The sequence below is a fragment of the Numenius arquata genome, chromosome 1, assembly GCF_964106895.1.
Source record: "Numenius arquata chromosome 1, bNumArq3.hap1.1, whole genome shotgun sequence".
Taxonomy (NCBI): Eukaryota; Metazoa; Chordata; class Aves; order Charadriiformes; family Scolopacidae; genus Numenius; species Numenius arquata.
The window spans coordinates 39,777,834-39,803,558 of NC_133576.1; the positions used below are offsets into that span (position 1 = coordinate 39,777,834).

Genomic DNA, 25,725 nt, shown 5'->3' on the forward strand with positions numbered 1-25,725 from the left:
GGTTTCCGGTAACGGTGCGGGAGCTGGCCGTGCGGAGGGACGGATGGACGGCGGAGTGGCGCCGGCGGTTGGCATGTGGCGCGCGGCTGTGGCGGCGTTGCTCTCCTGCCTGCTGGTCGCGCTGCCCCTACGCTGCACAGGTGGGTCCCGGTGAGCGGGCTGGGCGCGGCGCCGCACTCGGGCGGCGGCTAGGGGTTGGTGCGGTGGCTGGTTCGGAGTCATAGGAATGGTTTGGGTTGGAAGGGACCTTAAACATCATCGAGTTCCAAGCCCCCTGCCATGGGCAGGGACACCTCCACTAGACCAGGTTGCTCAAAGCCCCATCCAGCTTGGCCTTGAACACTTCCAGGGATGGGGCATCCACAGCTTCTCTGGGCAACCTGTTCCAGTGCCTCACCACCCTCACAGTAAAGAATTCCTCATATCTGATCTAAATCTACCTTCTTTCACTTTAAAACCGTTACTCCTCGTCCTATCGCACCACTCCCTGATAAAGAGTCCCTCCCCATCTTTCCTGTAGGCCCTCTTCAGGTACTGGAAGGGGCTATAAGGTCTCCCTGGAGCCTTCTCTTCTCCAGGCTGAACAACCCCAGCTCTCAGCCTGTCTTCACAGGAGCGGTGCCTCACCCCTCTGATCATCTTGTGGCCCTCCTCTGGACTTGCTCCAACAGGTCCATGTCCTTCTTATCTTGGGGGCCCCAGAGCTGGACACAGTACTCCGGGTGGGGTCTCACCAAGCAGAGTAGAGGGGCAGAAACACCTCCCTCAACCTGTTGGCCACAGTCCTTTTGATGCAGGCCAGGATGTCGTTGGCTTCCGTGGGGAGTGTGGGAAGTGGTTTGGGGCCTGTGCTTCCAGCAGCCCCCCACCGAGACGTGTGGCTGTGGGCACTCGGGCATCAGCCCTTCAGTGGCTGCCTGGTGCCCTGGCCTGTGGTGTGGTGAATGGGAATGTGGTCCCTGAGCCTGCTCTGGGGATGCAAAGGCATACAGGCCTTGGGTCTGGACGGGTGTGTCAGTGTGGGTAAGTGGGGTTTGGTTTTCACCGAGTGCCTTTGTTTTACTCTAAAGTAGCTGTCTTCATCTTGTCTGCTTCAGGCTTACTTGCTATCTCTGAACTGTAGCAGCTGTAGCTTAAAGTCTGGGGCAAACAGGTTTTGAATCGTACTGATTTGTTTGAAAGGCATCTCAGTCTAACTGGCAGAACCTAAAGTATAAATAAGGAAATGAGAGAATTAAAATTGCAGAATGAGGATTTTTTCTCGCAGGATAGTAACGTGTGGCTCTTCTTACATCCTTATGCAGCAAGAAACAACAATTGCACAAAACCTTTTTCAAGGGGGAAGTATTGTGCAGCCCAGAAAAGCTATATATTATCATCCTGCCTATTTATAGGACATTGTGACATGCAACAGAGAGTATATGGGCTAAGCTAGTTTGGATAATGGGAATATTCTAGCCGTGGGCTAGTGTGTGCATGCTGCTTCTGATGCCACCTATACTCTTGAATTCTGTGTAAGATTATTTTGTTCTAGTTCAGCATACCCAAAAGAAGACTAGAGAGAGGCTGTTTTCAGGGGTCCACACTCTGCATTCATGGTAGGGTTTGGGCAAAGATGCAGCTCTGGGACCTCTTCTCTTTCTTTGTTTTCTTTCAGCCATTTGGGTTGTTGCTGTATTCTTTGTGCTCTATCCAGCCCCAAATTCCATCCCAAAACCGGAAGCACTGTGATACGTGCAGCTACTTTGATTACCCACACATATTGTAGCAAATGACTAACATGCTATACGCTACTTCTAGACTTAGAAGAAATTGTTCCTGTGCAGTGACCTCTCACCTTCTGCCTTGTCAAAACCAGCAGTTCCTCTCTGCTGCTCCTGTATAAAAGTTCTCGCAGTAAGAGTTCTCCCAGGTTCTCTAGAGCACCTTTCTGTCCACGGAACCAATACCAGTTGGGTCATTTTTGGTGTATATTTGGTTGTGGCTTTGTTTTTTTCAATATTGCATATAACAGGTCTCCTTTCCTTCCTATGCTGAAAGGTTGAGATAAAGTTTCCATTGGTTTTGCCACATGTTTAATGTGATAAGCAATGAGCCATTATGTACTTGTAATGGGATTTCCCCTTCAATGTCTCATGAAGGAGTGTATTTCTGGCTTGCTAAGACTACTTTCTTCTTTTGTGGAATGGCTTTTTTTATTCTGTAACGTTATATAATGGTTATTATTTTTAACTATAATTTATTGAAAATATTAATTAAAATATTATAAATTAAGTAGTGATGTTTGTTTATTAGAACAGTTGGTTTTTTATTTCAGTTTATTAAAATTTGACAGAGGAAGGAAGATAGGCAATTGTGCTAAAAGCTTTTCTTGTCTTCAGTCTCTTCTTTCCATGACAGTCTAATCTCTTACAATGTTGTCCTCAGCACCAAAGTGTCCTTGTGCTTTAAATGAAGAAACATGAGTTAATTTTAAATGACTGGCTTTTAATTGTCAGTAAAATAAACCAGGAAGAAGTCTTTTGTTGTGGTTTTTTTTTTTTTTTATATTACTTTGCATATCTGGTTTCTAGCTAGATCACGGAATTTCTCTGGTAATTAAATGTTACTGAATTTACTCCTTCATTCCTGGATTGTTGTTCATTGGGATTGAAGAAATTAATTTAGGGAAGCAAACGCAAAACACTGGAAATAGGGAGTATTATGTGAAAAGATGGATGGGTGGATCACCTATGCGTGTCTGTGGTATTGAGAACAAATATCATGTTAAATCAACCTGAATTTCTGCTATTCTAAAGTAAAAGGCTGTGCAGATAGAGGAGCTCCAATTGCATGTATTTTAGCTTAGTATTTCTGTTGAATCTATGTTGTATACTAACCTCTTAAGCATAGTAGAAAAACTAGTCTATGTTAAACTGCTTCAGTATGATTTTTCCAGCTCACCAAAATTTTTTTACAGCTCGCTGTCAAGAGGGAAGGATGTATCAAGTTGGGGACCTGCTAATAATCTGTGTGATAGAATGGTGTAAGCTTATTAAATCCACATATAACTAACTGGAAGAAGCTCATAGTTGTTTTGAAAAGCAGGTGTAGAATCGAGAAGGATCCTTACAAACTGGAGAGACACTCCAGATAAAAGTATGGCGGTATTGAAAAAGGATGTGTGCAGGGCTGTGTACTTAGGCAAATAGAGGACGATAAAGGATGGTCTAAATATCAGTTCTGGGGTAAAAAAAACCAAAGGGTGCAATGATACAATGCCTTGTAATTTATGTGTAGAAGTTTAAGTGGTGTTATAGAAAACCCCCAAAGTATTGGGGCACAGCAGTGCTAATTAGAGTTAAATGGTTAGGCCCTCTGTTTTGTAAGCTAGACTTCCATTTATTAATCTCAGCTGGAGTATTGTAATTTTCTGAAGTATACTTTTTCAAGCAAGTTCAACCATTTGGAGAGAATACCAAAAGTCATTCAGAAAGATAGAAAATTTGGCTTAAAATGAAAAGAATTATTGCTGCCATTCATTTTTCTCCTTATTTTTAGTAATGTTTAACATAGTTTTCAAATACATCTGATGTAAAGAATAATGTGCTTTAATATCCGTAGACAAAAAGTACATAGGCTAAATGTGCTTAAAGGTTAGATTTTGGGTTTTGCAGTCTGTAAACTTTGTTGTCCATGGACTATGAGCAACAACTATTTAAGCATCCTTGCTGTAAGGAAACTTGGATCTGTTCTGTAAAGATCCAGACCTCCAACAAAATCTACTAGGAAATCTTGTTTGGGAGTTCTTTGCTTTTGATTTCTAATGGTAAGGACAGCGAAATGTTTCAGGAGATTGGAGGCGTGTAGAAACAGATTATGCAGTGATGGAAACCGTAGAACTTCTCTACACAAACATCTGATGATGTACGTAGAATTGGCCACCTGCTTTCTCCAATGTGAAGTACAGGTGATCTTGCAAGTTTTCTTCCAGCTCAGTTTCTGTGTTTCCAGTATACGAATGGGTGATTAGGAAGTGTTAAAATGCCAATTGGTGATCATTAACTTTTACAAATTCCAAGCAAAGAGACTTCTCAGAGTATAAAATTATAGTAGGTTCTCTATTTATATCCCGCTTTTTACCTGCAACAGGAGATGAAGTGAACAGATGAAAGTGCATAATTATGATCTGGAACCCTCAATAAATAGGTATTTGAATTTGGATAAGAAATTTGATTTCCTGGTGAAAATAGTTTGAATCATCAGGGTTGGCCGTCAGGGCTGGGAGATCTTTCTGAAGCAATAATCTTGTTTTCTGACCAGGGCAAGGAGGAAAGTACCTAATCAAGCTTGAGATACATCTACAAAGAGTCATGTGGGTTTTTTCAGGTTTTTTTCGCTGTTGTGTTTTATACCAGATGAAGCCAAAAGGCTGTCTAGTCCGATGCTCATCTACAGCAGTGTTTAGTAGGGTAGTAGAAAAGAATTAAAAAGGAAGTATCTCGTGACACTTTACAACGTTGTGTTACAACAATTTATTTTATCGAAACTTTGTATTTGAGTTCATAAGCCAGATAAGAGTTGAGCATTCACAGAGTCCTGAGGGAAGAAATTCCACGGATTGACTAAGCGTTCAGTGAAGCAGCAGTTTCATTTGTTTGCTCAGAGCAGAGTGGTGCTTGTTTTGTTGCTTCCGGCTTTGTGCTAAGACAGCGAACAATCTTCTACCGCTTGCATTCCCCATGCCACTCATCGGGTGTCTGCAGATCTGCCATATCCTCCCCTCAGTCTCCTTTTCAGGCTGAAGGATCATAGTCTGATTCCTCCCAAGACAGAAGCTGTTCCATACCTTGGATTGTCCTTGTCACCTTTCTCTGCCTTATTCTGTTATGCTATCTGCTTATAAGAGTGGGCACTCTAGAGCTGCACATGGCGTTGAAGATAAGTCTATAATGAATTTATATAATGGCATTAAGCTTTCTATTTTACTCCCTCGATTCCATATCAGTTTCTAACTTTTTTTCCCTTTTTGACTATTGCTGAGCACTGACCGCAAGTGCTCACACTTGTACGTTATTGTTGAACGTAACACTGAACAACCTTCTGAAAATTACATGAAGACTCTAGGATCTTCCCTGAGTAATTGTTGCAAGTTGCTTTTAACTCTGTAGTGGATTATAAGTCAATTTTACAGGTGATGTCTCTGAATAGCATGTTTATGTTTATTATAAAGTTCTGTAAGTGCTATCACGTGTTTCTGAAAACAGGTCTTAATGCCTAGTTTCAGCAGTTTATGAGGAGCATTAAAAATGGACTCCATCTTGACATTTATCCTGCTTTTTCTCAAACTTGCATGAGGAAGCTCTCAGAGCAAATCTGAGACTTGCAACAGTCATTTTCTGGGCCTTTATACAAACCTGTTCTGGAATAAATCCTTTCTGATTCACTGTGTGTGCTCTTACTCCAGACTGGAATACAGTATCTTCTTCCAAATGTCAGAATCCAGAGCTGTATTTTTATAATATTGTTTGTGTCCAGAGGGAGGATATGATTATTTGCTGTGGTATTTACCAGCTTTAGAAAAAGCTGGCCTAGCTCAAACATTAGTTGCATGTCTTACATCAGCATGTTTTTTGTAACCTGGGGAGAAAGTATTTCTGGTTAGAACATGAATATTGAAATGACTTTGGGTTTGCTTCCAGATTTCTTTTTTTCCTATCCTCAAATGGACAAGGTCTTCTAAGAATTATTGTAAAGCTTCATGCAACATACAAGATAAGGATTTGAAAATGTGGGAAAGATAATCTTGAATTGCAGTGGATATTTCATTTTCTACCCAAAGCAAACAAAATAATAGTCTTAACATGAAGTAGCATTTTTTTATTATTGTTGGAGCTCTGTAGGTGCAATGTGGTTATCAGCTAATACCATGTTATCTAATCCTACATGCTTAGGTGTACTTCAAGGTTCTGTGTTGTCCAGGGTAAACAATCTACCTGGGCAATCTCCTGTTGTAAAGACTTCTGCTTAGTACTGCCATGGCAGGTTTTTAAATCTGGTATGTGTGCTGCTAGAGAGCTGAGGAAACCATGTCTCTCTTTCTGTCTGTTTAGAAGGTTATTCAAATGTCAGCAGTTGAATTACATTCCAAAAAGACAGTTTGAAACAAGTTTTCTGTCATACTGTTTATTAAGATATTTTACAAATAAATATTTAGATAGAGATTCAGTCTATGAATTACATTTTTTTTTAAGTCTCTGAAAATACGTGAATGCATGTATTTACAGGGAAAAGCACTACTCTGCACTTTAGATATGAAAGATACCAATCTGATGGTTGATGTTTCTTTAGAACCGAAACTGAAAGCGTTATGCTGTATCACAACACTTAAATAATCTTCCACAGGGTCATAAAGCAATAAATTCTACAAAGCAGGATTATAGCATTCAATCTATCAATTACCATAGGTGGTGGTATTCTTCAAACAAATTATTACTTTTTTGTTTTTCTGAGGGGCTCTAACAGGCTTATACTTTCTATGGTAATAGCAGAGTTGTGCTGCCTTTTTTCTTTTTTTTTTTCTTTTTCTTTTTTTTTTCTTTTTTTTTCTTTTTTTTTCTTTTTTTTTCTTTTTTTTTCTTTTTTTTTCTTTTTTTTTCTTTTTTTTTCTTTTTTTTTCTTTTTTTTTCTTTTTTTTCTTTTTTTTTCTTTTTTTTTCTTTTTTTTTCTTTTTTTTTCTTTTTTTTTCTTTTTTTTTCTTTTTTTTTCTTTTTTTTTCTTTTTTTTTCTTTTTTTTTCTTTTTTTTTCTTTTTTTTTCTTTTTTTTTCTTTTTTTTTCTTTTTTTTCTTTTTTCTTTTTTTCTTTTTTTTTCTTTTTTTTTTCTTTTTTTTTCTTTTTTTTTCTTTTTTTTTCTTTTTTTTTCTTTTTTTTTCTTTTTTTTTCTTTTTTTTCTTTTTTTTCTTTTTTTTCTTTTTTTTTCTTTTTTTTTCTTTTTTTTTCTTTTTTTTTCTTTTTTTTTCTTTTTTTTTCTTTTTTTTTCTTTTTTTTTCTTTTTTTTTCTTTTTTTTTCTTTTTTTTTCTTTTTTTTCTTTTTTTTCTTTTTTCTTTTTTCTTTTTTTCTTTTTTTTTTCTTTTTTTTTTCTTTTTTTTTCTTTTTTTTTTCTTTTTTTTTCTTTTTTTTTTCTTTTTTTTTCTTTTTTTTTCTTTTTTTTTTCTTTTTTTTTTCTTTTTTTTTTCTTTTTTTTTCTTTTTTTTTTCTTTTTTTTTTCTTTTTTTTTTCTTTTTTTTTTCTTTTTTTTTTCTTTTTTTTTTCTTTTTTTTTTCTTTTTTTTTTCTTTTTTTTTTCTTTTTTTTTTCTTTTTTTTTTCTTTTTTTTCTTTTTTTTTTCTTTTTTTTTTCTTTTTTTTTTCTTTTTTTTTTCTTTTTTTTTCTTTTTTTTTTCTTTTTTTTTTCTTTTTTTTTTCTTTTTTTTTTCTTTTTTTTTTCTTTTTTTTTTCTTTTTTTTTTCTTTTTTTTTTCTTTTTTTTTCTTTTTTTTTTTTTAATTATTACTAAAAGCTAGTGGAACTTTTTTGTTCCAGGCTTTTCAGTTCTTAAGTTTATTGCAAACATTCTCAAAGTTTAAATAATGTTTTCCCATTACCTGAGTATTTTCTTTGTGAAAGGATATAAATAGTCAAGATTTCTATTATGTGCCAAAATCTGAAATAACTGCCTTTGTTATCATAAGCTTTGTGACTGAACTATAGCCATCTGTTGGATAAATTTATGAAAAAAAAATAATAGTTATTTCCTTTGCTTCCTTATTTTTTGATGATCAAATGTAGTTTGATATTCTCTGGACTTATCTTAGTCTGTCAGCTTAGAAGAGTAACAAAATCATGCATTGTGGAAATAAATTCTCTAGTGGGTTCCATGAGGTTTTATTGAACTATTTTCCTTTCAAGTTTTATGCTTTTGGAAGATATTGCCAAAAGTCAGTAGTCTATGGATAACACTTTAACTCTGTTCTCCAAAAGGATTTTGCAGACTTCAGTCTATAGATCGCTTTTTCCATGCACATTTCCTTTTTATAAAGAGAATTTGGTCATCATGTAAAATATGAAATAGTTTTTGCAATGAAGAGCCTCTCTTAAAATCAAATTCAGGATAACCCTTTAGATGTGCAAACAGACTTTGGTTGTCCAGGTGAAATAGGATGTATTTGTTCTGTTTTCTTCCTAATACAATCAAATATTAGACTGACATCAAAAAGCAATTTCAGAGTGATGGTCACCAACGTGTTTTTAGAAGTTGTAGCCATTGGAAAGTGATTAATAGTATAACACAGAACTGCTTAAAATAGAAAGTCAAGGCAGAGAGGTATGTGGTGATTTTATTTTTTTTTATTTTTTTTTTTCCCCTGACGTTAGAAGTTGAAAGTGCATTCTTAGTCAGAGGACAGAGGTGTGTACTGCCTAAATAGTACATTGCCTGGGTTGTCAAAGATACTTTGTGTAGGGTACAAGGCAGAAGGACTTAGATGAAGTTTAAGCTCTGTGAATCTGGATATGGCTGCTTAGTTGGTGTTTTTGGTATAATTCTAGTGACTCCTGCCTGAGGTTTCCTCAGTTCATGCATATTCCCTGTGCCTTCACACTGTTTCCCTTTGCTCTGTAAGCCTTAGTCTGGTTTAGTTTCCTAGTACTAGAAAACATTCAGTCCAAACTTTTGGCCCTGATTGAAACTTTTTAGCCTTGCTGCTTTGAAGCAGTGCTGTAGACTGGTGTGAAATAATTCAAAGCAAAACCTCCCTTAAAAATAGCTAGATAAATCTCAGTTTTCATTAAGTATCAGGATAATTCCTTCTCCCACAGCACTGTTACTGTCATCTGTTCTCTGATACCTGAATTGTATACCAAATGGGACACCTGGGATTCCGCATACCTCAAAAGTTAATGGTAAAGAAGTTTTATTTAGGAAGTGGAATATAAGGTAACTATGAGGCAGTTGGGGTTTTTTAATAATTCTTTTTGAAAGGTGAAAAATAAAGAGGAGAGAGCGCTATTCTAGCATGCATGCATCCCTCCTGTTGGCAATTTGACTCTTAGGCCTTCTTTTCTCATGGTCTGGTCCCTCCCTTGATGTTACGGACATTCTTATATGTGTCCTGAGACTTAGCCCTTGCCCTCCTTAAGTCATTTTATGCACTGTTCTTTGTGTAAAAGAAAGCATAGGATTACTGTGAGCAAGGTACAAGATTTGATGTTTGACGATGCCTCACTGAAAGGGATTTATGTTCAATATATTGAATTTATGGCAGTAACACATGACATAAGACAAGTGTACTATGCTCAGTCTGTTCTGCAACTGTGAAATGACAGCATTATGTCAATCCCTAGCACCTTGCAGCTGAGACCCAGATGTTTGATTCAACCAATAAAATACTGTTTTAAAAGCATTCAGACTGCTTATAATCAATCCATGATGGTGAACACAGGCCTTGAATGTTACGACTGCATATATATTTTTTTAAAAAGGTGTCAGGAGAGAGACTTTAAACACAGAGGAAAGAGCTCGTGGTCAAATAGGCAAAGGACCTACTTGATGCACAGCTCCTGTGCTCTGTATTTGAAGTGCCATTTGACTAGCATGCGGTTTTCTTACCTCGTATGTTTGTTGTTACTTCATTTCACTATAGCACTCTACTTTTGTTTTTTAAAAAAAAAAAAAGAGTTGTTCTTAAATTATGTACAAGTTATTTAGCCCAGTCTTTATACACCTTTATGTTACTTTCTTGTAGGCCAAACTAATCTGAAGAGTCCGCAGGATATTCAGGTCTATGTTGTAAATACGAATTTCACTTTAAGGTGGAAGTACACTGGGAATGACACTGATGTGACATTTTCAGCAGAATACCGGTGGTAAGTATAACTTTATTCTGAGCTGGAAAGGTCTGATGCTTATTTGTGTAGAAAAGCATATTAATTAATTGTTATGCTTCTTGATACTGCCATGTAAAACTTATAGAGACTTATTGAAATCCAGAAAGTAGAGGCCAGGAAGATCAAGTCTTGAAATGAAGTGAATCCTAGTATTGTCCTTCCTTTGTCTAATTCATATATAAAATTAGAATGTTCACTGATGGTCACATCTTACAAATGCAGAACACACTTGGTACTAATGCTTAATATTGTAGTGGTTCATTGAGAAGATTAACATGTACACTTAGAAATATAGTATTTAGATATTTTTTGTTTTGGTTTTTTTTTTGTTTGTGGTTTTTTTTTTTAATTAAGCTACATTGTGGCCACACACAATGTATGAATTTTGACATATGAGTGAATTTTCAGTGTAGCTTTTGAATAATTTGCCAATGTTTATGAATCTATATTTCTCATCTGCAAATTTTAATCACCAGATGAAACACTTTAATTTTTGTTCTTAAATATTCGGCTGGGTTTCATTGTTTCATATACCAGTACTTACGAGTGCATATACGTATACATTTGGTATTTTGTGGCACTTTCCTGACAAGTAAATATTAAAAAACACTTCTAAGATAAAATCACTTAAGAAGTTCTTGGTTTTAGGGTTTCATAGGGTGTGATTTTGGATTTTTTAAAAAAAGCTTACCTTCCTCAATGTGATGAGAAACAGCTGCTTTGAAAATAGTTTTATTTTAAAAATGCAATACTGTTCTGAAGAATAAGATAGGAATTGAGGATAAGCAATTACTACTTCAAGTCTGTGCATTTTTTTTTTTTTTTGGGCAGGACATATTTAATCTCTACATGAAATGCCTTTTAAATAAGGTATGAATGTCTGTTAACTCACAAGAAAAATAGCTTCTGTAAAGCTAATTATTCCAACACTTGTTGTTGAACTCCAGTTTTTTCCTTTGTGTTTGTCTTTTCCCCTAATCTACATTTCTTGCTAATGTTAGGAATTGAGGTTATTTGCTGCTTTTATGCTCTTTTAAGCAGTTCTTACCATCAAGGATTTTAAATTTCTTCCAATGGATTATAGATCATTGCCAGACTAGGAACAAGTATTAAGGATATAATGCTGGGTATTAACAGTTCTTTGATGCTGTTTTCTGACACTGTGTGTTTACATGGTGAATAAAGCAAACAGGTATCGGACTTTGCAGACTGATTGTTAACCTTTGGTAATAAGGTTAAACTAATAAATTAATAGATTAAATTAATGAATTAAATGGCGATTTGAATTCCAGGGTAGCTAAGTAGATAACACTGTTTACACTCATGCTGGTGATAAACAGCATTAAATGGTGTGACATTTATTAGTGTTAAGAAGAAAAGGAAAAAGAATCTCAAGACTTAAATTGTATATTGGTTTTATTTTGGGGGTGTTTTCTTTTTTACAGGTTTGAAGATTTTAAGGTAGATGGAACAGAATGGAAGGAGTTGCCTGGGTGTCAAAATGATACTCGCATGGAATGTGACTTTTCCTCAGCAATAACTGAATACTATGATAAACATCATTTGCGTATAAGGACTGAAAGAAGGCAAGAAGTGTCTCCATGGTCTAGCATTTTTGAAATGACTCCGTATGATATAGGTATGAGCTCCATATATACTGTAACATTTTTAGTAAAATGTCCTTCAGCGCATTACTGTGGGAAAAAATGCGTGTGGTTTCCATTGCTCATAACAACCTGAGCTAGTAGTTTTCTTACCCTTAACGTAGTATAAGGTATTTGCAGGTCATGCAATGTTGTTATGCTCCCATTTCTGGAAAGGGGAAAGTATTCTAAGTGATGCTGGCTTTCTGACAGAATTTTCTGATGCTTTGATTTCAGAAAAATCCTTTTTGACAGTGGATGTTTCTGGAAGTTTCCTTCTGACCTGGTGACTTTTCAGTAGTTACAGTATAGTATGGTACTGAAGCCTTCCCTCAATGTTGGATTGATTTGTTTGAGCTAGGTTTCTTGCCTTGCGTGTTTTAGAATAACTTTACACTGATTTTTCACTGCATTTTCTGGAAAACATTCACCAGTAATACTGCATTTTAACCCTACTGTTTTTAGAACCAGGTAACAGTGGTTGGTTGTTAGGTTAGATTTCTGTTACATACTGCCTGAAATTCATGAAAACTAAAATCCTATAGGCAATTATTGTGATCTTGTTACTGCTTCAAAAGAATTAAAACTAGGATACTATAGGCAGTTACTGTGGTTTCATTAATGTAAATAATTTTTTTGGTATTTTTTTCTTTAAGTAGTTATGCTTGACTTTTTTTCTTTTAATATTTGCAGCTCAGATCGGTCCCCCAGGAATAGAGTTGCAGTCCATAAATGGAGTCATAAAAATTAAGGTTTCTCCTCCAGAAGCAAATCAGGTCCAAAAAATGTGGATAGATGATCTAAGTTTTAAATATAATTTAGTTATCTGGGAAAATTCATCAAATGCAGAGGTATGATCGCTTTTATCACTTTTTTTTTTACTTTAGCCTTAACATAACTGTCAGAGATAACATAACTTTAATAGCTTCGTACTCTAAAACAGAATTATTTAATTATGTAACTGTGTATAACTGTTGGTATGCAGTTTAAAAGTTGAGAGGGGATGTTTTCTTGGAGTTTTTTGGTTTTGTTTTTATTAAATGATTGCATTAGATATTTTGTGGTAAGAGTTTGTATTTCTGTTAAATGCTGGAGCCACTTTCCAGTGCATGAGGGAGAAGGTGAAACCCTCTCAGATGTGTTGAAGCAGGAGCCACCCTCAGACAGCAGGAACAGGGAAGGGAAAAAGTTCAAGGCAGTGGGAAAAAGCATTTACAGTAAGGCATAGATAAAGGGGGGGGGGAAGAGGTAAGAGATCTTACTGAGATCCATATAGCTTGACTACAGCTGTCAGTACGCTGTCCTATGTCATTAACTAAGTTCTTTGGCTTTATATGGTTGGTTGGGGGTTTTTTAGGGATTCTTTTGAGGTCTTATAATCGTGAACTAGTTTCCAAGCCATAATGTGCATCTCACACAGCTGTTCTGTAAAGACCAAGATAGAAATAGTCTTTCTCTTTTTTTTTTTTTTTTTTTTTTTATCCTTTTAGGGGAATGGGTGCCAGCTAGGTTAGGGTAGGAATTGAAGAGTTCGATCCGTGTTCACGTGGAAGACCTAGTCGTAATCATTACATATCAAAGGGGAAAAAAAGCTTTACACTAAGTAGTAGCTCTGTACAACGATCAGTCACTGAAAAGTCTGGTAAACCAAAAGCAGGGAGATAGCAGGAGAGGGAAGGGGGACGAGTGTTTGTTCAATGAATTGGGGGATGTAAGTGTACTATTTCTTTTCTGAGTAAGGGCAGAATACTTGTGTTAGACTTGTCTCATGTAGAGCAGTGCCGCAATCCCTCCCCACTTTCATGTGTTAAAGAAACACAATATGTTCCTTCCTCTCAATCACATGGATAAGTTGGAAACTTCCCTTTACCATTTATTCAGCTCATATATTGTTCTTCATTCCCTATTTTAGCATTTTTGATGGCATATAATATAAATGGGCTGAAACCTGGGGAAGAAAAAAAGATACTTTTAAAAAAAAAATCAGCTCATCAGGAAGAACAGTTACCTTCATATGCTGTTTACAATTGCTTTTTACAGCTCAGAAATCAAAGTATTTTTCCTACTGACAAAATTGATGATCTTGCACCAGACACTACCTATTGTTTGAAAGTTCGAGCAACTCATCCTTTGGAGTCTAAAGAAGGTTTATTCAGTCCCATTCATTGCATAAAAACTACTCGTAAAGGTACAGATTAAAATTGCTTTGTCTTAAAATGATTATTCAAGATTAAACTGTTGGAAAGTAAGTTGTTCTAAAGTAATAGAAATATGCAGAAATGCCAAGTTCCTACTCATTTTGGTATAACAGCAATCTTGACAGTTATGTCTATTTTCTATTTTAAATCAATATAAAATATGTCACCTATCAATATTAGAGTTTTAATAGTACATCAAGATTTTTACTCTGGGGCAAATTCTGTCCATTAATTTAGATTGCAAAAACTACTTTCTGTATTTTGGAAAGATGGGTATTTTTGAACTTGTAACTTTGAATCAGGAGGAAAGGGATGTGTTTGTAGGTAAAACAAAAGCCTTTTTTATATTTGGTGCTAAATGAACGCATATAAAGTTGAGCTAAGCTTAAAAAGATATTAGTTTTATGCAGGCCTTGGTAAATTTATTATTACAGGTTCTGAAGAATGACTTAGTGGCAGTTTGCCACCAGTTGCTTGTTTTGTGTGTCTAAATTTAAACTCTATGTGCTGTTCAGGTGTCAGTTTAAGTACTTTCAAATGTTTATGTCAGGAAAAAAAGTAACTGTGGGAATGTAGAAAGTCAAAACATTAGATTGAGTGAATAATACATCAAAATTACTTTATGTTTACACGTGTATTTTACACTTTTTTTCTCATTGAGTTATTGCTGAACCAGTTTATTTCTACTAATTTCAACAGTTGTGTACTTAATTTTATCTAAATCGATTTTTAACAGATTTTTTTTTTACTAAAGGCTTGATATGCTGTATATATCACTGTCTTTGATTTGCCATCCTTATAATGAAAACAGACCTTTTTTTTTAATTATTGAAAGTGTACCATGACCATTTACATTAGAAATGCCCATTCAGTGAGAAATTGCTGTACATAATATAAAGCTTTTCAGTAACTGTGGATTTCCTTTTCTTTTCATTTTTAACAGTGAATGTCCTGTTCTGTGCAACAAATGTGAGCATTCTTGCTTTGAATATGAAATTTCAACTGCATTGGGATAATCGGTATAAACAACATGTAAGCTACAATGTACAGTATCTCAGGCAAGTTAAACAGTTTCTATATCTCTATTTAAACAGGTTATGTCATTCTAAACGCCATCCATTGTATCTTGCAAGTAGTTATTAGAAAGTAAAGTGAAATACTTTGGCAAAAGTGGCTTAGTGTATTCCTTGAAACATTGGGTACCTCATGTAGATACAGCGTGGCTTTTAAAAGGATTTCATGTAATATCATATCCTGGAATTTCAAGACACTAGGCTTCTTCTCTAGAGATTTTCAAGACCCACCTGGATGCAGTCCTGGGTAACGTGCTCTAGGCAATCCTGCTTTAGCAGGGGAGTTGGACTAGATGATCTCTAGAGGTCCCTTCCAACTCTGACAATTCCGTGATTCCATGATTTTAAGAGTGTTAAATACCTGATGGAATGAACTGCTAAATATATGCCAAGTAACATTTTTAAAAGGTGTGACGTTTTCATTGCTTTGTATCTTTTTGACTATGAAGAAATTGGAGGACTAGAAGTGAGCAAAAATGCAGGTGTTCAAGGTTTCAGTTGTCAACAAACTTGATTAATTCTGGTCAGATCCCAACATGCAAAAAACACATCTTGTCTATAAACCTGTGTCTTAGTATCTAGTTGGCGGAGAGATACCCCAAGCGTTTTTTTTTAATTCCTTTTGGTGTGACAGAAAAATAACTGACCTAATAGAGCTATATGAAAAATCTTAGTCTGGATTTTAAAAGGTTTTTAAATCGACACATAATTTTTTTTATTGAGGCTTGATGAAAGCACTAATTTGTATTTCCTGATGCAGCTAACTTCATTGCTTCAGTTAGAAATTTCTTAAATTCAGAATACTGTTTTTTTCATTTATAAGAGGCTCATTCTTCCAAAAATAAAAAAACTTACACTATGTAGCACAAGTGAACACACTTTTTTCTTTTTTGGAGTTCAAGGACCTCACATCAAAACTATTAAAATATCTCTTGCAGTGGGTATCTAAAGAAACTTTATGATGATCACACAATGAAGTGGCTCAATGTACCTGGATGTGAAAACATCACTGACACACAATGCAATTTGTCATCTGCCATCACTACTGTTTTTGGAACTTTCTATTTTCGTGTGCAGGCCATGAATGAATATAATAAATCATGTTTGTCTAATGAAGTAAAAGTAATTCCTCTGGTAACAAGTAAGTAAATGTGTTTTCTTTAAACTTTCATTTCTCAACAAACTCATACCTAATGCTATTACTTAGCAAAAGAAACTTGCTAGATTAATGAAACTGCATACAAAGTTCCCCTACAGAAACTGTGTTGGGAATCCTGGCCCCACCAAGTTAAACAGGAGTTTTTCCATGGTCTTCTCTGTTCATCATAGCCAGTATTTCACTGCATTTAAATCCTATCGTTTGCTTTACAAAATTAAACCACAAAGCATTATATGGCATTTTATAATCTCACTGTATACTACATTAATCACTATGGGATATTGTGGCAGAAATATCCCTAGTCTGACTTCTGCTATTGACAGGGAGCACTTCTTGGTGCTCAGAAAAACAGTGCCAAAGTCAAATAATTTTGTAATCAATTGCCTTTATTCTCTTGTGCATCTACTTTTGTCTCTTCCTTCTCTCTACCCCTGCAGAGTGCACCCCTGAATTTTGTGTTGAAGCAGTATTACATTGGCATACAAACCTGAAGATTGTCACTATCATTTTAGTGACATCTAAATCAAAAATATGTAACACTCTCCAGAGTGAAATTACAGTAATTTTTATCTTTGTTGCACTTTTTGATTTTGTGAGAAATGTGACTTAAGATGTTTGACTTCAAAAAAGTTATCAGTCATAAACCTCAATAAATCTTTATCTAATATGTAGGGTAATATTCCATTGCCTTGCATTTTAAAGATGGAATTCATAGCTATTCTATATGTCAACTTTCCATTGTCCAAGCTCTTGGTAATTAGATAATTCTTTAATAAGATAAGTGACCTAGGTAAATAATTCAACAAAATAAAAACTGTAATGCTTCTCACTTTTCAACTATACTATGACTGTGAAAGAAGGTATATGTGAAAAAGAGGGCCCATATCGTGATGAGATTAAGAACCGTTCAGTAGTTTCACTTTGACTTGGAGTTAATCACCATCTGTGTATTTCATGTCACTGAAGCTTGCAGAAGCAACACATGAATGTGGAAAGAAAAAATAATTTAAATATTCCTGAGGACTCTGGATTCTGAATGAAGCTTTTAGTCAAGTTGGACTTTTAAGTATATGTTTCTTTAAAATTGTCATAGATTTAAATTACACTATTTTATGCAATATTTTTATTTGTATTCTTTCAGTCTTATTTTTAACTTTTTTTTTTTTTTTAATGTCTTAAGATGAAATTGGCCCTCCTGGTGTAAAGGTGGACATCAGTGATGATGTTTTGCTTCATATCCAGATTTATCCTCCAGGAGGATCTACAAGTGAAGTCATGATGAAAAATTATGACTTGTCTTACCGGATTCTGTATTGGAAGAATTCATCGAATAATGAGGTATGAACCAGTTAAATACTTAAAACAGTATAATCTCTGGAATCTCTGCTAGGGTACGTGTGAAATAAGGAGGTGATTGGTGACAGCCAGCATGGCTTCACCAAGGACAAGTCAGGCCTGACAAATTTGATGGCCTTTTACGACATTGCCACAGCATTGGTAGACAAGGGGAGAGCAACAGGCATCATCTACCTGGACTTATGCAAAGCGTTTGACACTTTCCCGCATGACATCCTGGTCTCAGAATTGGGAAGTCATGGATTTGGTGGATGGACCTCTTGGTGGATAAGGAACTGGCTGAATGGCCACACTCAAAGGGTTGCGGTCAGCGGCTCAATGTCCAAGTGGAAGCCAGTGACAAGTGGCGTTCCTCAGGGATCGGTACTGGGACCAGTGCTGTTTTAACATCTTTGTTGGAGACCTGGACAGTAGGATAGAGTGTACCTTCAGCAAGTGTGCCGATGGCACCAAGCTGTGTGGCGCAGTCAACACACTGGAAGGAAGGGTTGCCATCCAGAGGGACCTGGACAGGCTTGAGAGGTGGGCTTGTGCAAATTGCATGAAGTTCAACCAGGCCAAGTGCTAGGTTCTGCACCTGGGTCATGGCAATCCCAGGCACAAATATAGGTTGGGCGGAGAATGGCTGGAGAGCAGCCCAGAGGAGGACTTGGGGGTGCTGGTGGATGAGAAGCTCAACATGAGCTGGCAATGTGTGCTGGCATCCCAGAAAGCTGAGCGCATCCTGAGCTGCATCAAAAGAACCGTGGCCAGCAGGTCGAGGGAGGTGATTCTGCCCCTCTACTCTGTTCTGGTGAGACCTCACCTGGAGTACTGTGTCCAGCTTTGGGGTCCTCAACACAGGAAGGACATGGACCTTCCTGTCCAGCGGAAGGGGTCCAGTGGAGGGCCAGGAAGATGATCAGAGGGCTGGAGCACCTCTCCTATGAAGAGGGGTAACAGTTTTAAAGTGAAAGAAGTAGATTTAGATTAGATACTAGAAAGAAATTCTTCACTTTGAGGGTGGTGAGGCACTGGAACAGGTTGCCCAGAGAAGCTGTGGATGCCCCATCCCTGGAAGTGTTTAAGGCCAGGCTGGATGGGGCTTTGAGCAACCTGGTCTAGTGGGAGGTATCCCTGCCCATGGCAGGGGGGTTGGAACTCGATGATCTTTAAGGTCCCTTCCAACCCAAGCCATTGTATGATTCTATATAAAATTTGTTACAATTTACATACTGAGTTTGAGTTCTTCTCAAACTTATTTTCAAAAGAGGTGCATATATGGTGTATCAGTCAATCAATCAGTTTGTTGGGGGCGGGGGAGGATTCTGAAATATTCTTTTAAAGCTCTAATCAAGATTACTTTTATCACAAAGTAATTGAGATTTTAATCTTTTCCCATTGATGTGGCTGTAAGTAATGATTTGCAGAATTGCACCGAGTTTTGTACCAGCTTCTAAATGGCTCACTTTTGAAGGCTGTAGGGTTCTTGAGCTCTCTTTCTTATGGTATGACTCTGTGCAGTGTCTCAATTAATGTAGCTTCTGGCCCCTCAGATTCTTTTCTTTCTGTATTTGCAGTTTTATAGCTATATGTATCATAAAACAATGCAATCTTGCATGCTTTTAGCTCACGTTTTTACGTGTCTTATCCGTATTCTTTAGATGCTGCTAATAGTAAAATATTATACAGTAGTCAGTAAATGTGTATGTGTAAATGCATGGAAGAAGAGAAGAAAACAAACTGCAGCACAGAGAAGTTTCATTTTGCACACGGGTTTGAATTGCAAAATTTCAGTGTGGTGAAAGCAGTTGGTTCTTGCCGATAAGGGTTTCCTGAATGTGCTTGCTTAGGAGAGAGTTGTGTGGGTTTATTTTATTTAATCCAAGTGCAAAATGGTGTCTCACTTCTTACAGAATTACTTCGGCAAAGGCCAAAATTCTAATCTGTTTGAGTGACTCTTGTATTATTTATGTGCGTCTTATTCTTTCAACTTTTCTTTTTTAGGAGGAAATCAAAACAAAAGAGATAAAACAAACAATAGGGATGATCTCTGATCTAACACCCTCAACTTTGTACTGTGTGAAGGTACAAGCGTTCTCAAAAGCTTACAACAAAAGCAGTCATTTCAGCAAAGAGGAATGCATCAAAACACCTGGAGGTAGGAAGAGCTTGGGAATTGTTACACCACTGGGAGTAAAATTGTTAACCCTTCATGGGCCTTTGCACGTCTCACTAGTTAAAAAAACTACTTGCAGCATGACTTAATGGCCTCACAGAGTTAGCACCTAGTTGGAAGAGATCCGTATCAGCAGTCTGTCACTTGTCTGCTCTGCGTTCTCTCCTATAACTAAACTAATAAACTGCTTCTGTTCTGACCTGGTCAAAATTACATTCTAGTTATTCCACAACACAACTCAGTTTAGAAATTATCTCAGGTTAATAACTATAATGATTGTGAATTAAATTTAATTCTGTTCAATGACTTTATTAATAGGCAAGGTTTAATTTCCAGTACTTCTAAGATATTTTTAGTAGAGTGCACGGAATCACTAAGTGTTATGTTTTTAAGAATATTTTATTCTTGAAATTGTCTTAATTCTTCTGTGAGTGAATTAAATTTTAAAAAAACCCATGCTAAAGTGTGAAGAGACAAATCATCAGACTCGCACCTGAAAGCTCACTTTTATGCAAAAGGAGGATACATTTATAGATGGACTACACTCAGAATGTAAGAGCAAGTTACCGTTGAATTTAATTTGGTCAATTGTCTATTCTGTTAACAGGCTGTAACACTAGAAAAATTACTAAGTATCCAAACTGACTTAAAGCTAAGAAAATGTAATAATAGTAAAGCTACTTTCTCACATCTTAAGCTTTTAGGATTCATTCATATTGTAGTCCTCGCTCCTTTGCCTTTATCAAGCCTAAAATGAAACAAATGCTACTTTTTCACCTTCATAAGAGAAATTCTTTAATCTATTTTACTAGTTATTTATTAGTCTTCATATCCATCTATTATAACGAGCCTATTTAATCAGTATATTCAAGACTCTGTATTGAGAGACATGCAGTCATACAGATTGCTTCCCTGTACTTCCCATATGTTCTTATATCCCAGTGTGGAAATCTTTCATTCCTTGATCTTTCATACTAACTGGAATTAGAGATAAAAAGACCTGATTGTCTCATCTTAATTATTTTTAAAGTGTCTCCTGGTATGTATTATTTGTAGTATGTTCAAACTCCCTTCAGTTTGTTTGTTTGTTTGTTTGTTTGTTAGAGATTGTGGCAGAGAATATGTTGCAAAGAAGAAGAGAGGAGGGGAGAAGGAAGCTTGCAAGGCTCTTGAACTTAAGCACTGAATAGCTTATGACTATAGAGATGAAAGGTTTCTTTGACTACAGTATTTTACTATCAAAAGCTGGATTCAGTCATGTAAACTCTTTCTACCATAAGGTCCCAATCTTAAGTCCTGGAACTGAGCCTGGCCTGTTAGAAGGTTTTCCACAGTTCCTGGGTTAATACGGGTATGCAGGGCCATCCTTATAGAATGGTTTAGGTTAGAAGGGACTTTCAAAGATCATCTAGTCCGGTCACGCTGCCATGGGCAGGGACATCTCTCACTAGATCAGGTTGCTCAAAGCGCCATCCTGCCTGACCTTGAACACTTCTAATGATGGGGCATCCACAACTTCTGTAAGCAACCTGTTCCAGTGTCTCGCCACCCTCATAGGAATTATTTCCTGATGTCCAATCTAAACTTACCCTCTTCTAGTTTAAAACTGTTGCCCCTTGTCCTGTCCCTACAGGCTTTGGTAAAAAGTCTGTCTGTCTTTCTTATAAGCCCCTTTTAAATATTGAAAGGTTGCAATAAGGTCTCCCTGGAGCTTTCTCTTCTCCAAGCTGAACCCAAACTCAGCCTTTCTTCCTAGGAGAGGTGTTCTAATTGTCTGACTGGTTTTGTAGCCCTCTTCTGGACCTGCTGTAACAGGTCTATGTCTGTCTTGTGCAGGAGGCCTCACAGCTGGACGCAGTACTGCAGGTGGGGGTCTCATGAAAGTGGAATAGAGGGGCAGAATCACCTCCCTCCAACTGTTGGCCGCTTCTTTTTATGCAGCCCAGGATATGATTGGCTTTCTGGGCTGCATGCACACATTGCTGGCTCATGCCCAATTTTTCATCCACCAGTACTGTCAAGTCCTTCTTGGCAGGGCTACTCTCAATCGCTTCATCCCCCAGCCTGTATTGATACTGAGGACTGTCCCAGCCCAAGTGCAGGACCTTGTGCTTGGCCTTATCGAATTTCATGAAGTTGGCTTACTCCTTAAGCCTGTCAGGGTCCCTCTGAACGGTGTCCCTTCATGCTAATCAACTGCACTGCTGATCTTGGCATCATCAAGTTGATGACACCGTGTTTGAGCATTGAAGTCAAATTCTTCTTGCCTTTCTATACTGATAAAGTAAAATCTTGTGCTGATCTACTCTTTAGACTACGGGTGTAGAAAATAACTGGAATAGGCTTAAGATTGATTTCTTGCTTAGATAAGCATCTGAAAGGAATAGATGCTCACTGGAAGATCCTTTTTTCTCTCTGTTGGCTGTGTTGTAGTCATCTGAAGCTTACAATTGGAGTTCCTCTTCTATCCAAGAAAACATTTGGATGCTTTTGAGCACCTGAAGACCCTGCAAGTCTAGGCACTCTAATCATTTCCTGGCTAAATAACTGTGGGCCAACTTCACTGTAGTAATTGCCCATTCTTACTCTATAGCCCATGGGGAGTCTTACTTCTATATCTGCCTTTTTAAAGAAGAGAGCTCTATCGATTACATATTATGTTCCTTGGGATTAGATGCTGTACAAAAGCAATACAGCAATAGATTTACATGCATCAAGTGCTTCATGGAAACTAGCTATGTGTAGCCTTCTTGTCTCGCTGTCAAATAGTGACATATAACTAGAATATAACTGGGAATAACTGGATCTTGGTTCTGATCCTCTCTGTGAGTGCCTCTGTTCTTATATTGGATAAATACTTTGTGCTATGTTTTTAATAAAATTACCTAAGATATTGGAATGGCGTCATTTTTGTAATGATCATCATGGCTGTGTATTGTATTGTAGAAATGTGAAATTTTATGGTAAATACTGTAGCAGTATATTTGGAGATAAATCTGTTCTTTAATCTTTGTAGTTTATGAATACCTAGACTGAATGGTTTTTATTCACTTTTTTTTAGGTAAAATTTTACCTCTGATCATTTTAGCAACATTTGTAACTGCCGTGGTTGCTGTCTTGCTTGTGGCTGCACCGCTTTTTTTTGTCCTGTATCAAGCCTACAATAAAATCAAATACGTGTTCTTTCCATCATGCCAGCCTCCTTTGAACATAGAGGTAAGATGAGACATATTTTTGTCATTCATTAAGCAGATGTATTTTTGGAAAAATGAACAGAAAATGTTATGAAAAAGTGTTTACCTATTATCCTGTGGTCTTATGAGTATGCCAAGATTAATTGTATAGGCTTTATCCAAGTGCAGGAATTCCTTTGGAAAAATGGGTAGTATCAATTTCTAGAATTCTGTGATTACAATATTTGCTAATTTTTATGGTTTTTCTTTTCTTCTGTCTATGCAAAATTGTTGCTAATGGTCCTTCATTCTAGAGAGTGCGCATGTCTACCCAACGTGATAATGTGCTTTTACCCTGCTATGTGAAACCAGAAATGTTTTTCCATTGTGTCATCTGGAAAAGCATGCTCTAGCCTTTTCGCCATCTTTTAAAACTCGGAGGAGGCAAAAATGCAAGCCCAATCTTTAGAGAAAATTTTGGTGTAGCAGGCAGCAAATGCTTCTCCCATGTCCTGACCTAGTGGCCTGGGTGGTCTCAAAAAGGGCAGATGTTATCCAGTTTCCAGCTCAGCTTGGCATAGATAGTACTTAGTAGGGATCCTGTTCTGGAATAAAAAGGGCAATACAGAAGTGTAGGTATATTTTGAAATGGAGCACAAAGTGCCTTTCATACTGTACTCTCTTCTGTGTCTCTTAAAACATTGATGTTGAGTAGTGTATAGCCTTCCTAACGTGTCATCTTCTCACTGAAGCTCCTAAGATACGTAGTATACAAAGCTTTCTGAATAAAATTGTGATTTAAAACCAGTCTCATAGTTTATAGGGCTAATCTGAATTTAATTTATTTGTAAAACAGCATTTTAGCTGGTTCGTTCAGTAGAATACTGGTAACATAATTAATGCAATGCATATTTAGAACCTGTTGTGGTGGATTTGATATAAACGACCACTTCAGAGAACAGTTATAAAGCATGTAGGATAGACAGCAGTGTGCTATTGAGAGCTGTATAAGGCTTGGTATCCTGCTGCTGCAGCTCACTTTCTCTTTTTTTCTTTCTAACTTTGCTTTATAATCAATGATTTTTTTGTAGATTTTGTCATCCCTGCGCTACCACATGATGTGTTGAGAGTGTTCTTGTGTGGACTCATACAGCTATAATCAATTATATATTGCAATCATACAGATGATTGAGCATAGCAAGAGTTAAGATTGTTAGTGTCATTCTTTAGTGTTCAATTATATGAATGCAGCTAATCTTCATCCTAATTTTGAATTTGTGAACTTAGGGAAACAAATGGCATATCATAGGTAGAAAAACCTCATGATGCTACTGAACATGATAAATCTGATTTGTACAGCAGTGGTATTAAGCAGAATCATTATTTAGGTATTATGTATGAATGTTCATCTCCTTTTCTGCTTCTCTTTTTGCAGGGTTTTGGAGAACAGCTCTTTAACAGTCCTTATCGGTCAACTGCAGAGGAACCAATAGAAAATTGTTCTATAATTGAGACTATCATCACAGAAGATCTAAATCAAATTGATTTTAAAGACTACAAACATTCGAAACAGAGCAGTCGAGATTCAGGGAATTATTCTAACGATGATGATACTTCAGGGAGCAAAGCGTCAGAAGAAACGCTAGAAAAGGAAATAGTATAACTTTTAAGAAAATAAAATTCATATATGGGACTGGCAACGTCATAAACAATTAAAACTTTTTTATTATGAAAGTTGCAGCCTAAGGAAGACAGTGTTACTTTGGGACCTTTGTCTACAGGTTTCCAAATCTGCACTTTGTTAGTGGCAAGTTACATACTTCAGTCAGCTTGCAGCAGAGAAGGTTAAAACACAATTGACTCCTCGTACCTTACACCACTTTGACTTTTCATCATATGATTAAAAGAATACCATCTCTGTAAAGAGGAGCAGAATCTACACTTTATGTACTTGAACCTGATAACCTCAGCAAAAGCCTACAGTGTTGCACAAGAAGAGCTTCTTGCTGTCTTAGAGGTTTGTTTTGAATGCCAGTGTACTCTGACAGGAAGCCCTAAATCCCAGTATTGAGTCTTACAATGTTTACACAAGCAGAAGGAAAGTGATGCAGCAACGAATTTTAAATACTTTTCTGACATTCTCTTCCTACTCCCTCAGGGGCAGTGCTTTTTGGCTCAGCAGGTCCAGAGCAAAAGATGCAAAGGGACAACAGTAGCCTCAGTGAGGGTCCTCTGAGCCTCCTTGTAGAATTCCCTGTGGCTGTGGCTGCCGGATGCTCCCAATGCTCACTTGCCTGTTCATGTATCTGTGTGCCTGCATCAGGGTGCTCTTCTCCCACAGCACTCTGTCATCTGGGCAAGTATGGGGAGGGGGAAAGGCAGGAAGGAGGTTCACTTCACTTTGCTATAAAGAAAAATTTTGTAGTAGAAGCTCTTTGTAAATAGAGGTTTGGGTCAAATTGGTTTGCACTGCATTTAGGATAAAAAGCAACAAGTGACCAAGCCAAATGTATGCTGTAAGAAGAAACTAAATAATACTGTTATTTTAATGACAAGGCATGTTAAGAGGCATATTCTTGATTACTTTTTTTTTTTCCCATGGCTAGATAATCAGCGGTGTAAAATGTTTAATTCTAATTGAATTGTATTTAGAAATGCAAATCTCTTTTAACAAGGAGGAAACTTATTTCTGTAATTAGAAGGACCGAAGTTGAATTTAGAAAATGCCTTTTAACAAACAGTGAGGATGCTTGTCATTCAAAGCTTTTTCGGCTTAGTCTCATTTTGCCAACAGACTTTTCTTTCTAAGATTTATAAGGATACGCTGCAATAATTTTTCAGTTTGCCTACTACTCTTCTTCTGACATTTTTTTTTAAAGTAGCTTATTTTTATGAAGAAATTGATTTAGAGTAAACTGGTTTTAAGCTTCATGTGTGCTGCTGTTTATTGTAACAAGCAACCATTGGTGTTTATATACAATTTTTTAATTTTGAAGACGTGATGAAATTTTATAAATTTTATGTCCCTGTGTTCATTGAAGAACATAATAAATTTTGCACATT

The 25,725-nt window shown here is 36.6% G+C and overlaps 1 protein-coding gene across 1 annotated transcript; it reads left to right on the forward strand.

Annotated features, from left to right (window-relative positions):
* Nucleotides 1-25,725, forward strand: IFNAR1 (interferon alpha and beta receptor subunit 1). Its single transcript, XM_074154003.1, has 11 exons — nt 1-140; nt 9,761-9,881; nt 11,348-11,541; nt 12,239-12,396; nt 13,586-13,733; nt 14,687-14,801; nt 15,755-15,957; nt 17,156-17,313; nt 19,318-19,471; nt 22,551-22,705; nt 24,098-25,725. Exons 1-11 carry the CDS (start codon nt 44-46, stop codon nt 24,323-24,325), a joined length of 1,731 nt encoding a protein of 576 aa, XP_074010104.1. The 5' UTR covers nt 1-43; the 3' UTR covers nt 24,326-25,725.